General features: G+C 40.2%; 1 protein-coding gene across 1 annotated transcript; it reads left to right on the forward strand.

The window, feature by feature from the left end:
* Positions 1-1,315: 1,315 nt before the first annotated feature.
* Positions 1,316-11,141, forward strand: hrh2b (histamine receptor H2b). The gene is made up of 3 exons (XM_074611192.1): positions 1,316-1,461; positions 8,140-8,986; positions 9,823-11,141. The coding sequence occupies exons 2-3, from the start codon at positions 8,366-8,368 to the stop codon at positions 10,291-10,293; spliced, it is 1,092 nt and encodes a 363-aa protein (XP_074467293.1). The 5' UTR covers positions 1,316-1,461; positions 8,140-8,365; the 3' UTR covers positions 10,294-11,141.
* The last annotated feature ends 2,080 nt before the right edge of the window (positions 11,142-13,221 follow it).

Raw genomic sequence — 13,221 nt, forward strand, 5'->3', positions numbered from 1 at the left:
ATCTAGTGGTGTGGTTGCAGATTGCAACCAACCCTCCGCTCACTCCTCCCTTTCCAAGATTGTGGTGACGTGAGCCGGTGAGTGCAAAACAGCGGTATCGCCGTTCACCTCGCTCAGGGGCCATCCTTACCACAATAACACTGATTTAGGAGAAACGGAAGGGCAGCTTGCGTTACCACGGTTTTGCACTCTGCGCTTCACAAGCATGTCGGAGAACTTCGGTGGTCTTCACTAACGTAAAAACATAAAAGGCTCTCTCTAGAGCCAGTATTTGTTTAGTTATTATATTCCATTTCTGCTAATAGATCCCCTGAAATGTGTCCGTTTTTGCTTGTCTTCCTTCTGTGTAGTTTTCTTCTAAAATCCTACAAATGTGTTCAAATGTAATGCTGCTTTAGCTCAACATATCTTCTCCACATGCTGATGGGGCAATTTGTGCAGAGATTACTTTTTTAGCAAGTCATTTAATATCAAAACTACACAATCCAATTAGATACTGTAAAGTGAGTAAAGCGTGGCTCACCTTGCCCCGCTCTCCCCCAACTATATCCATATACTTACTGTACACTGCATAAGCAAAATATAGAGGCTGCAAAAACATGCAATGAAGAGATGAGGTGATGACTCAATATTGGGATGCATCTTAAAAGTCCATATTTGTTAAACACAATCGTTAACACTTCATTTTACAGGTCCGCAAATTTCATGGTAATTAGGTGATAATTAGCAAGTAACCTATTTGAAATTTCTTTGGAATTACTGCCGAATTACCCCAATATTTACCTCAAAATGTATCGAAAATGACTTTATTATAAACATTATTTAATTATTAAATAATTTCACATTTCATTTATTAGCAAATAACTTCTTCGTAATTTCATAAAAACCACCCTGAATCATTACATTTGTGTAGCAGCACACAGCCGCTTCTCAAGCCTTAAGGCCCTATTTTAACGATTATATGCTATTTTAGTTTATAATTAATATAAAGTAATTTTCTATCAATTTTGAGGTAAATATTGGGGTAATTTGGCAGTAATTCCAAAGAAATTTCGAATAGCTTACTTGCTATCACCTAACTACCATGCAAATTGCAGACCTGTAAAATGAAGTGTTACCACACAATCTTAATCTGTTGAGACGCTGTTGTGCCCTTTTGAAATTTGAAAAAACCCTTGTTGTAAGAGGAAATATGTTTAAGATAAAACAACAGTGACAATGCCCTTGGGCAATCAATGAATGGATGCACTAGAGGGAGTTAAAGTGCAGATGTGGATTACATGTGTCTGTCTGCACATGCCTATGAGGACAGCAACAGGGAGAGAGAGGGAGAGAGAGGGAGGAGATAAAGAGAGAGAGAAATAAGTTTACACTTAAGCAGGATCAAGGAAGCAGAGCAGAACGGTCATGATCTGGGAGGAAGGTTGGGCTCAGACGGACGTTTTAGACAAACCATGTGAGGTGAGTCAACACGCTTTAGACAAGATTATTTAGGAAATGACACTGAAGGTAGCAACACTTTACAAGGTTCATGCAAGAAGACATGTTTGGTGTTTGTGTTAAGTCTCAGATATGTATATGTATGCATGAATGTGTTGCTTAGTGATTCATTTGTGTCTCCTTTTGTCTGGTTACACATTCACCAGAGTGGAGGTTTAGTTCAAGCAGAAGTATACTGCCACAGTATATCTCACACATATTATATTTTAGCCCTATATAAGAGGGAGAGTGTCAGGGTTTAATGTTGGACAAGGATGGTAATGGTTGGATGGCCATTTTGGCCAGAAGGCAAGGTTTTAGACTTGTACTATTTCATTACAAGAGTGATAAAATATGTATTCATGTATGCAGGTATATGGTCTTAAAATATACTGTGAACTTTTTTTTTACTATCGCCCTTGGTTGTTTAATCTGTATTTAAATCAAAGTTTAATGTTTTATAACTAATTCAATTGCATCACTATCTCTTGCTGACATCTTCATACTATACAGGAAAAACGTGACAGTGTAGCTCGTTAATATGATTACTAGCAACCATGTGGGAGTTGTTCCAACCAGCTATGGTACAAAGCAAGAAAAGATGTCCTCCTAAATGGAAACAGCACATAAGCTAATGGATGTAATGGAGTAAAAAATGTCCTTTTTTATCAGTTTGTGGCAGGAAAAAAAGTGCAAGAGGACAAGGACTGTACACAAGTCGTATAACTTCTCCTTGGACGTGACTTGGGCAAATCGCCAAAGGGTTTCGCATACTGCTCCTACCGGTTTCACTTTTCACTCGTTGTTAGATCATCGATCTATATTGTTGGCCCAGCTTGTGTCGTTCTGGGCCGGATGTTTTGCCACATTGTTATCACACACTGTTGACTCATCTACCTCAGCAGCTAGACTTAATTTGTTCCATGATGCATTGCTTTTTTTATATTCCCTGTCCTAAGAGGGACTTTTAGCTTCTCTGACCTTTGTGTGCACATTTATACTTCTATTATATTAACAGCTGTCAAACAGAAACATGATGTCATATATTTACTGCGGATGAGACAAGCAATAACACAAGCATTAGGATATGCTGTGCATGGCTAAAAGAGCCAATATGACTTATTAATGACGACATATGGTATAGATTTTTGCCACTTTTCTTAGACTGCCTTAAGCAAATGAATTATGCAATGAATTGTAAAATGATCTCAGGTTCTCATCATACTGTGGCGTTGTGTTTCACCTGTTACCGTAGTCAACACTGCAAAATGAAAGTGGAGACAAACGTGGCTTTTGTTTGAGTTTAGTTTTAAACTCATTATGGCCAGTGAAGCCTGGTCCTTGCGGCACCGAATGAGAGCAGGGACACTGCTCGATCTAAACTCTGTCAGTGCTGGACAAACAAAGTCGCCATGGGAACAAGCAGTGTTTATCCCTGAGGGGAATCTATTGACATGATTGAAAACATTAAAACCTTGGATTCTGTGAATGGCCAGGTAGAGCTGAAACAATGGCTACTTTGAATTACTTAAAGCTAGAGTTGGTAATCTTTAACAACCTGCCAGCGTGCACTCTGTGCATTCTCTGTACTCATTGCCCTTCACCGGAGTTTTCCACAAGCTGCTATCTTGACAGCTGTGAGTGCACTCACAGCTGTCAAGATTTTTTAGCATGCTAACAATAGCCTTGTTTGTTGTTTACGTTCATAATGATAATTTGGGGGGAGTAGCTTTGGAGCAAGGCCTGAAGGGACGGGCTGTCAGTGTTGGCGACTTGGCGTCTTTCTCGCTAGATTTAGGGACTTTTGGAACTAGTGCTGCTAGTTACTTTCATTGGAAAAGAGTTGACAACACTGGGCTGAGCTTTTCGGTTGGATCGTTTTTAAAATCTAGTGCTGGTTTCTCAAGATTACCAACCCTAGCTTTAACGAAAGTGCTTGAGAAAACAAGAGAAAAATCTTCATTCGAGATGAGCTATTAACTATCGTGTACAGTGTAAAGTATTATAATTTCACTGTCAATTAAAATTCAAAGGAATGTTTGTGCTTTTTTGTGGTACTTTCTCAGAAACTCCTAACGTATAGTAAAATTGGTATTTACATGTAGTTATATTACTTTTCAGAATAATGGTAGTATAACAAACGCGGCGGCGCAACAGGCTGACATGTTCTTCTGTCTGTCTGTCTCCATCTCCCCCGTCTCAGTGCCCAGGACAGTGCCGCTGCCGCACTACTGTACACACACACCTCTATACACACAACAAACAGCAATATTTGTCTTAGAATAACTAATAATAATTAATCTTGAATATGAATAATGAATGTTGTGGGATTATTCCTTATTTCATGGGCTATTTTGGGGATTTATACATTATTATTACATGCTTAAATATAAAAAAAATAAAATTAAAATAAAACAATAGAGACGAAGCATTCAATACTGATTTGGAGGTTGATTACCATGGCAACCACGGCAAAAAAGCCCCTCTTTCATCCCCAGTGGAAATTACACCCATGGACCTACAGTAACCTTTGTAGTACGTCACATAAACTTTTATGACTTTTGTGTGTGTTTTTCAATTCTTAAAGTAGACTACTGCATTATGAGTTGATTTTTATGGACACATTCACTACCAGCAGTCAGCTGGGTTAGGAAATTATCTGTGGAGTTTGCTTGCAGTGGTTGTAATAATAATAATAATAATAATAATAATAATAATAATAATAATAATAATAATAACAAATCGTTTGTTCTGTTTTAATTATACTTCATCATATAGAAATCATTATTCAAACACCCCATAATTTCCTCCATCCTGACTTAAACATCATAACTTTATATCCGCTCCTCTTATCATTGTCTCTGTAAACACTTCATGTTATCATATCTGTCGTCACAGCAGGGATGATATCATGTTTGGAAAAGCCTGAATAGGGTCACAATCATTGCCATAAAAACAAAAGACAAAGAACCTGCTAATCCGTACTTCCTTGTGTTTGTAGTTACTACACATTTGACATATTCTTTCTTGAACTAAGCATGAAAGCGCAAGCAGTGTGTTGTTTACCAGGTGTCATAAAGTTGGAGGTACTGATATGCTATTATCGACCATACTTATTATAGAATATTGCTTGTGTGTCACTGTGTTTGGATGGAGAGGTTATTGAGGCGTGGTCCAGTCCAGATGGACATATGGTACCTGTATAATAGCTAAAAGAAAAACCAGCAGCTTCTTCTCTGCTGCAGCTGCTGATTTGATATCTTTCCTCTGTTCTATTCTCCAACAGTTTATCAGGACTTTTTCATGTGACTTTTCGTTTTACTCTGAAACAGATGCGACTTGAAATGTAGCAAAGTGCGATACTAGTTTTAAAAATTAGTACAGTGTGTAACATTTCTGGGGATCTATTAAATTAAGAAGAAGAATTATTGTGTTTTCGTACGCTTAGAATGAGCCCTTCATATCTACAAAGGGAGCGGGTCCTCTTCACGGAGTCCGCCATGTTGCTCTGCCATGTTTCTACAGTAGCCCAGAACGGACAAACCAAACACTAGCTCTAGTGAGAGCTTTATGCAATTTAGATTGTAGTTCTCCGACACGCTTGTGAAACTGCGGTAATGTGAGTTGCAGAGTGCAAAACGGTGGTACCGCTAACCGCCTAAAGTAGTGTTATTATGGTAAGGATGGCCTCTGAGCGAGGAAAATGGCGTTACCGTGGTCTTGCACTCTGCAGCCCCCGTTACCGCAGTCTTGGAAAGACAGGAGTGAGTGGTACTCAGTTGGTTGCAATCTGCAACCACACCACCTAGATGCCGCCAAATCCTACACACTGTAGGCCTGTATACCTAAAAGTAAAAGTGAAATTACAGATTTTTAAAAATACAAAAACTAGTTCAGGAGTTCAACTGTGCATCAAACAGCACTTGGGTGCTTGTATGGATTTAACCATGAGATGATTTCACTTGAAGTAGATAATACAAGATCAGTCATATTTTGTGCCCATTTTAAAGTTTGAAGATGCTAAAATAGACTTAATAGAGTGAAATAAACAGAGGTCACACATGGTTTTAAAGCCATAGCTGCACGTACACCGGATTGAGAGTGATGTGATATACAGTACCATCTAATGTCACTATCAGTCGGCTGTTGCCTCTGCTTCATAATCATCAAACCTTAATTAGAGAATTTGAGAACTATCAGTCCACGCCAAATGTCATCTATTTTTTATGGGAGTACATCAGATGGCCTTGTGGTAATAAGGAAGCTGATAGCATATTAAAAACAACACTATCAAACATGCAGAATATATACACTGTCAAACAGCAGTCTCAGGCAGTTGGAGATGGACTATACTTTCTATATTGGCCAATGGCATCTGCATTAGTGTTAATTGAAAAACACTAGAAAACTTTAGAAACACAGCATTACTGTATTATACTTGTGCCTATTAATTTATTCTAAATTCCAAATGTGTTTAAAGAGTGATGAAATGTAGAGGTTAATGGTGATGCAGGAGCAACGCGTGAAATATGAAGCGCACATACTGGATTGATATCATTAAATTATATAAGCTGTTGTTTAAAGTTGCCCTTGATTTTCAGATGCAGGCTAATGATTAAAAAAAGAAAAGAAAAACGAAAGAAAATAGCTAAGCTTACCTGCAAGGTTCGACAGCTGGGGCTTTGAAAGAACACCTTGCAGAAATATGCCAGTCTGGTGATCCAGATGGACCATATTTGACTAATTTTGAGTAAAGGGGACATATCATGCTAATTTCCTTGTTCATACTCGTGTTTAAGGTTTCTACTAGAACACGTTTACATGCTTTAATGTTCAAAAAACACATTATGTTTCTCATACTGGCTGTCTGAATATACCTGTATTCACCCTCTGTCTGAAACGCTCCGTTTTAGCGCCTGCCTCTTTAAGAAAGCCTAGTCTGCTCTGATTGGCTTGCAAGAAAGAAAATGGTGACATAGGAAGGGGAGCCAAATCTAAATGGCTTGTTGAATCACGTGTTTTCTGATCAAGACAGCCCACAAAAACTGACTGGGTTGTCTTATTTCACAGTTTGTGGGTTGGTAGGCACTCTAGACATTCAAATGAATGAGCACAAGCACTGAAAAGATGCATACTTGCCAACCCTCATGATTCTCCCGCGAGACTCACGTTTTTCATTGTCCTCTCTCGGTTTCCTCCCGCGGTCACAATTCTCCCATATTTTCCCCGATTTATGACAAATTTTCACACTTTTTTCCTTTTGATTATTTTAGCCTGTTTCTGGAATTGAACAGTGTGTTTAAGCTCTACTGTTTCCACCCGAACGACAACAGAGCAGCACCAACTGTTGTTTCCCGGCGGAGGAGAGCAGTCTATGTTCGCGACACAGTTAGAGCTCATGTTTATGCTGTGCTCGCCACCAAAAAGTTGGGCTTTGTTGCCATTTCCTAGTATGAAGTATGAAGTATAAAGGTGAGTTTTTCATAATATGTCCCCTTTAATATTCTAAAAGTAGCCAATAAAATGTCTTAAAGTACATTTTCAAAAGAAAAAGGTATGTGGTTGGATACCCAGGAATGGAGAGCTTGGGTTTGTTTACTTTACTCCTTGGACTGTGGCAGAATGTTTTATGATTGTTTTGGAGATCTTGTCTTGAATTAGCCTGACAGTGATTTACAATATAGAGCAGCCCACGCTTCAGCAAATGCTCTCTCTCTCTCTCTCTCTCTATAGTAAATTTCCCCGTCTCTAGGGGACAGCTCCCCGACCTCAACACATGTTTATGCAACGATCCATTCTCTTTATCTGTCTCTGTGCTGCTGATCCTCCAGTTCCATTACTTGTTCCATGTGTACCCCCAGGCCAGCCTATAAGCCCTGCAGATAACATGTTTAGAACACAACCCTTTTATTGTTCTATAGTCCCATGTGTTAGTGTAAGGGCTATAATGTATAAGCTGTATGACGTCAGTTAATGTCATAAAATCAGCCTTGCCACGAGGAAGACTGGGGATGTCATGACGGGTTTAGCGTTATGATGGATAATACCACTTCACTGGTGTTGCTGATATGAGAATGATTTTACTTTATTAGATATATGGAAAGGAATCACTGCTGCATGGATGTTGCAATATTTAACGTGGCTTTATAGCAACTTAATGGAATTTACATCTACAATCAGCTTAGACATCTTTAATAATTTGTAATAATAATATAATAATTGAATTTAATATTATTTATTAACATTTATTTAGATTTATTAACATTTATCTGTAACAATCATTAACCAAGCACACTGTTGTAACAGTTGTTAGCATGCATCTGATTTGATATATTATTTACTGTACTGATTTATTTTGCTGTTTCTTTTTTATGTATATGATGCTGTATTAGATAACACAAAGTAGGGGGACTATAATTTAGTGCAAAATCAGGATTAGAATACATTCCCTTCTAGATCTATGTAACACAAAGCTATGTTCTCAAGCCTTGTTCATACTAGTCATTTGACCATTTTTGGTAATTTGACCTTTAACGGGCAGCCGCAATCAGACTTTTTCATTAAATGTCAGAGGGATAAACATGCTTTACTTTGAAATACATAAATGTCATTTATATGGTGAATTTTCAAGTAATAACCTTTGTGCTTGTTCTTCACCAGGGAAGTGTTTACAGCACTGGCGCTGTGAGCAAAAAGAGATGGCTGGAAAGTGCTTTACACTCTGTGATCTACTTCTGAACCTCATTACCTTTAAACAAAGGAGCCGCGTAAAAAATAGTCTGATGGAGAAGTGAACTGGCAGTGGATGAGCCTGTTTAAACATTTCCTACTGAGATACCAACAGTAGCTCTGTCTCAGTGACCCGGTGCCTGAGGAGGAGGTCACCATGATCTCCACAGCTCTCCGCTGGCTGGTCCTGGTGTCTTTTATCATTCTGACCATCGGAGGGAACGTGCTGGTGTGCTTGGCCGTGGGGCTCAGCCGCCGACTGTGGCGCATCGCTAACTGCTTCGTGGTGTCCCTGGCCGTGACAGATCTTCTGCTCGGCCTGCTGGTGCTGCCCTTATCTGCCACCGTGGAGCTCCGCAGCGGAAACTGGCCCCTCGGAGGATCCCTGTGTAACATCTACATCTCGCTGGACGTCATGCTGTGCGCATCCTCCATCCTGACCCTGATGGCCATCAGCGTGGACCGATACCTGGCCATTTCAGCTCCCCTCAGCTACTCCCGGAGAGTCACCCCTCTGAGGGTGACGCTGGCCCTGATCGCCATCTGGGCCTTGTCACTGGCCGTGTCCTTTGTGCCCATCCACCTGGGCTTGAACACGGCGGACTACAGAGTGCAGCACTTGGACTGGGGCATGGAGGATGACGACAAGGAGGGACACTACTGCCAGTTTGAATGGAATAACAACTATGTTCTCGTTTATGCCTTTGGCTCATTTTACCTGCCTCTGCTGCTCATGTGTGGGATGTATCTTTGCATATTCAGAGTGGCACGAGAACAGGTCAGTGTTTATTTTCATTTTGTAGAACATGCCAAGGTGAGATATAAAATGTCATAACTTAAGGCATGCATTACTTTTTGCATCTATCTGAGGCTACTATTTTGGGAATCAAGAAAAAATGTCATATTAGTTTAAACAACAGCTATTAAATGGACTGTTTGTAACTTTTTACACGTATGAATCTACCGTGTCGGTTTCCCATGCGCGCTCGCATATGCGCGTGGCTACGCTGTTCAGACCGCTCCTCTGCCTGCTTGCCTTCACTCACACACCGCACGCGTTCTCGCTCCACCTCACGTTCATGCGCGCTCACTACACACTGCAGAAGAGTTAGTTTAGCTCTGAGAATATCTAGTGGACGTTTGTGCAGAAATAAATGCTGCAGCTCCTCCAGACCAACAGAGGTTGTGAAGTGACGAGGCTCCGCAGCGAGAAATGTTATCGTCTCTGACCGGGTGCCGGTGTCTCCCTGCGGCAGCGGTCGGAGACGATAACGTTTCTCTTCCTGCTTCAAAAGCCAACACTAGGATCAGCATTGATTCATGGAAAGACCTTCGTCTGGTCAGCTAACATTATTGCCAAGCAGGTGAAATATAGAGTGATATTGTGGTTTTAGCTGACATGTGTCGCCTCACTGTTTTGAGCGATGCTCGTTCAAGTCTATGTTGAGCAAGCGAGCGAGCGCGAGCCCGACGCTGACTTTCGTTGACTTAACGGCCACAGGTGTCGCTGTTAACAAGCAATTCTGAAAGTTACAAACAGTCCCTTTAAAATAACATTCACAGAGTCAGTCAGAGTCTGTCTCTCTCTAACCTGTCCTTAACCGATCGTTTCAGGTGCGGCGTATCCGTGCTGCCACTCCATCGTTTGCACGTGCAGCATCGACTGCAGCTATAGCCCGAGAGCACAAAGCCACGGTGACCCTGGCAGCCGTGCTGGGGGCCTTCATCATCTGCTGGTTCCCCTACTTCACCTTCTTCTCCTGCATGGGCATAAGGAAAAAGACAAACCCCCCTAACACACTTAACTCTGTGATCCTGTGGCTGGGCTACTTTAACTCGGCACTCAACCCCATCCTGTATCCGGCCTTCAACAGGGATTTCCGCAGGGCCTACGGAGAGCTGCTTCGCTGCAGATGGCCGTGTCGCAGAAAACTGCAGCTGTCTGCGCATAAACGATTAACCTTTACTAATGGCGAAAAGGTTTCTCAACAGTCTGGGAAACATATAGACACAGTTAATAAAGAAACTGAGGGGAAGAGCCTCACTCTACATGAGAGGAATGGCGTCCCTGATGAGCCAAGGTGAAATGCGACGGATGTGTTGTTGTTCTGCTGGACTGTAGACTGCAGCATCATGATGTACTCACAGTACCAGATTAGCTAACCATTTACAGTATCACTTAGATGTTTAGTGTATGGTGCCAAAGATAATACAATTTGTGTAAAACTCAAGGCACAACATGATGAATGTACACAGCTTTTTTGTACTGGATACAAAACTAGTGGTTAAAGCAAATCCAATGTCCAATGTGCTTGATTAAAAGGTGCCCAATATTTTCTTGATTACATCAAATGTTATGATCAATGAAATTTAACGCACTGAAATGTCTTAAGTGTCTTAGACAGGTGTAAAAAAGAAAAGATACAACAATGTAATTGAAAATAAAGAGCAGGCACAGCAGAGCAGAGTGGAATGAATAGTTGACTCAGTACGTTTCCCAGCCGGCGGCATGGAGACACAGGCGGTTAAAAGTTTGCAAACTGTTTATTTTCTCTTCTCTCATTCCTGCCAATGAAAGTGAATAAGTGACCAGCAGGTTGATTTGATGTGTTCAAAATGTGTATGTTTGACTTGACCCAAGCGGGATGAGTTTAATGACTTCCCGGGTGTTTCAACAGATTAACTGCATCTGCACAGGACATCTTATTTTCTATAAAAAAAAAAGTGTATTTTTATTACTTTTGCATACCTGCATCACAGTCTAACCCTGAATTATGATAATGACGAGTTGCATTAATGAAGTCACATGATTCACAGTGACCATTTTTGTGTCAAATTATTGATTGAAGTAAGTAGCCGTGTAATAAGCGGGATAATGTACAGCGAGCCGGTCATTGTTGTGAAATAAACCCTGACGGGGGGATGCAGGACTCCAATGCATATACATTATATATTTAATAGCTTTTAATTAATTTTATAATTAATTCATCAACTAAATAATTTTGTCATTCAAAGGCAGAATAGTAAATTTAATTTATTTATTTTTTTATATATATTTATTGTGTATTTTTTTATATTCATTATTTTCTGAACCCATTTAACAGATATAATTAATCAGTAAATAATTTTACATTGATATGACTTTCACTCTTTAAAGGTGCAGGTAAACACTGTTAGCTCTGTCGGTACTGTTGCGTTTTTTCCACTGTTAGCGCATCGTTAGCTGCTAACTCAGCCGTCGCCATGTTGAGAGCCGTGCGGAGGCAATAGAAATACTCCCAATCTCGTATAAAGCACCTTTAAACTCCACTTTTGCATATAGGCTAGCAATGTATTGCACACACTGTACTGTATAATGCATATAAGTATTGTGTCGGCTTTATTTGGTCCTTGTAAAGATTGAAGAAGGCCATCAATGGTAATGTGCAGGTGGAAATGGTTTTCAAGCACTGACTGTCAGTACCAAGACAAGGCAAGCTGAGCGTGATTCTAATTAAAGTTTAATGTGAGCCCCGGTGCTGTCGATGGCAGTTGAAGTAGGTTGGAAAGGGAATGAAATCCCTTTGGGATGAATTGATGATTTGCCTCAACCTTGCAGAAGAGGGGATGCTGCTGAGGAGGAGACAATAGATCGCACTTCGCTGGAAGCGATCAAATCAGCAGCTGCGGAGTGACATATAAAGTGGGACTAATTAAAATTATTGACTCGTATTCAGGTAGAGGAGAAAAAAAGTGAGATTTGAGGTGCATGACCATTTATACTGTATAGGTAGCATTAAATGCAGCTGAGTCCTCTGAACTGAAGAGGGTGAAATTGTAATACTGTCATATTTGGTACATTTCACCCACATTAAAAGGTTTCAGAGTTTGAGTGTTGCATGTGCAGTGACATAGAGGGGAATAGAACGAGTTTCCTCTATAAAACTCCATCAGAGGAGGCTCTATGGCTTTATTTACATGTATAAAGTCTGACCTTGTGCAGGCATGGAAAACGAAAGTAAAAGAAATGGGATGTTGACATGCTGCAGTAACTACTGTTTAGTTAAACATCATATCTCAATAGAAGTGACTTCCTGGAGTCTCCTTTTGCTCTGTCACAGTGAGGAAGCAAAACTCCAGAAAGTCACTGCTCCCAGCCAAGAGACAGCACATAATTCTGTGACTTTTTTTTTTTTTTTTTTCATATCTGTTTGTGTATTAATTAAACAAGATATAACATGTTCATTAGTAAGCTTTAGATATACTGATAAAGGTGCATTTTTTAACTTTGAACTCTGAACAGAGCCAGGCTAGCTGTCGTCCCCCCCCCGCCCCCCCCCCCCTCTTCCAGTCTTTATGCTAAGCTAGGCTAATTGCCTCCTGGCTCCATCTTCATAGTTAGTGCACACATATCAGAGTAATGTTGAACATCCTATTTAATTCTCAAGAAATGTGTTTTGTTTGTTAGTTTTTTACAACTAGATTCCCACCATTTAGACCTGATAGTGCCTTTTCCGATGTTTTTATAGTTTTTATAGACTGGTCACTGTTCTTAATATCACTAGGCCTAAATTAAATTCTTGAAGGTGCTAAATTCAATAACCAGAGCATCAAACAACAAAAATATAGTCAAGTAATGTCTACCTGAGCAGAGAATGAAGTCACTCTCCCTCTGTGTGTGCTGTAATCTGAGCTTCTCCTTGCTTTGTTGACATAGCTGGGCTGGCCGTGCATGCTTTTTTGAGCATGTCCGTGTATGTGAGCGTGCCCCACTGGCTAGCTCACGGCTGCTGATCTGCCCTGCTCTCATACGGCGGTTACAGCTGATAACGCCATCCCAACCAACGGCGTCATCACGGAAGTGTTACCTTTAATTTATACATAAAAAAAAAAAAATCAATGTATTAATCTTTATATTTTAAATGTCTGTATTTGCTTTCAGGTCTAACAGTGGTTGAAGCGACAAAAAAGGAAAATTTAAGTTTTAGGTTTGTAACTGGAACAGCTGGTAAAAATAAAGAAAGCTGCTTCTTG

The sequence above is a fragment of the Sebastes fasciatus genome, chromosome 16 (assembly GCF_043250625.1).
Source record: "Sebastes fasciatus isolate fSebFas1 chromosome 16, fSebFas1.pri, whole genome shotgun sequence".
NCBI lineage: Eukaryota > Metazoa > Chordata > Actinopteri > Perciformes > Sebastidae > Sebastes > Sebastes fasciatus.

What these genes read in the sequence shown, in the direction of transcription:
- hrh2b (XM_074611192.1), top strand. Translation starts at nt 8,366, where the DNA reads ATGATCTCCACAGCTCTCCGCTGGCTGGTCCTGGTGTCTTTTATCATT. An exon ending in TCAGAGTGGCACGAGAACAG is followed by an intron (nt 8,987 to 9,822) that starts GTCAGTGTTTAT and finishes CGATCGTTTCAG; the next exon opens with GTGCGGCGTATCCGTGCTGC.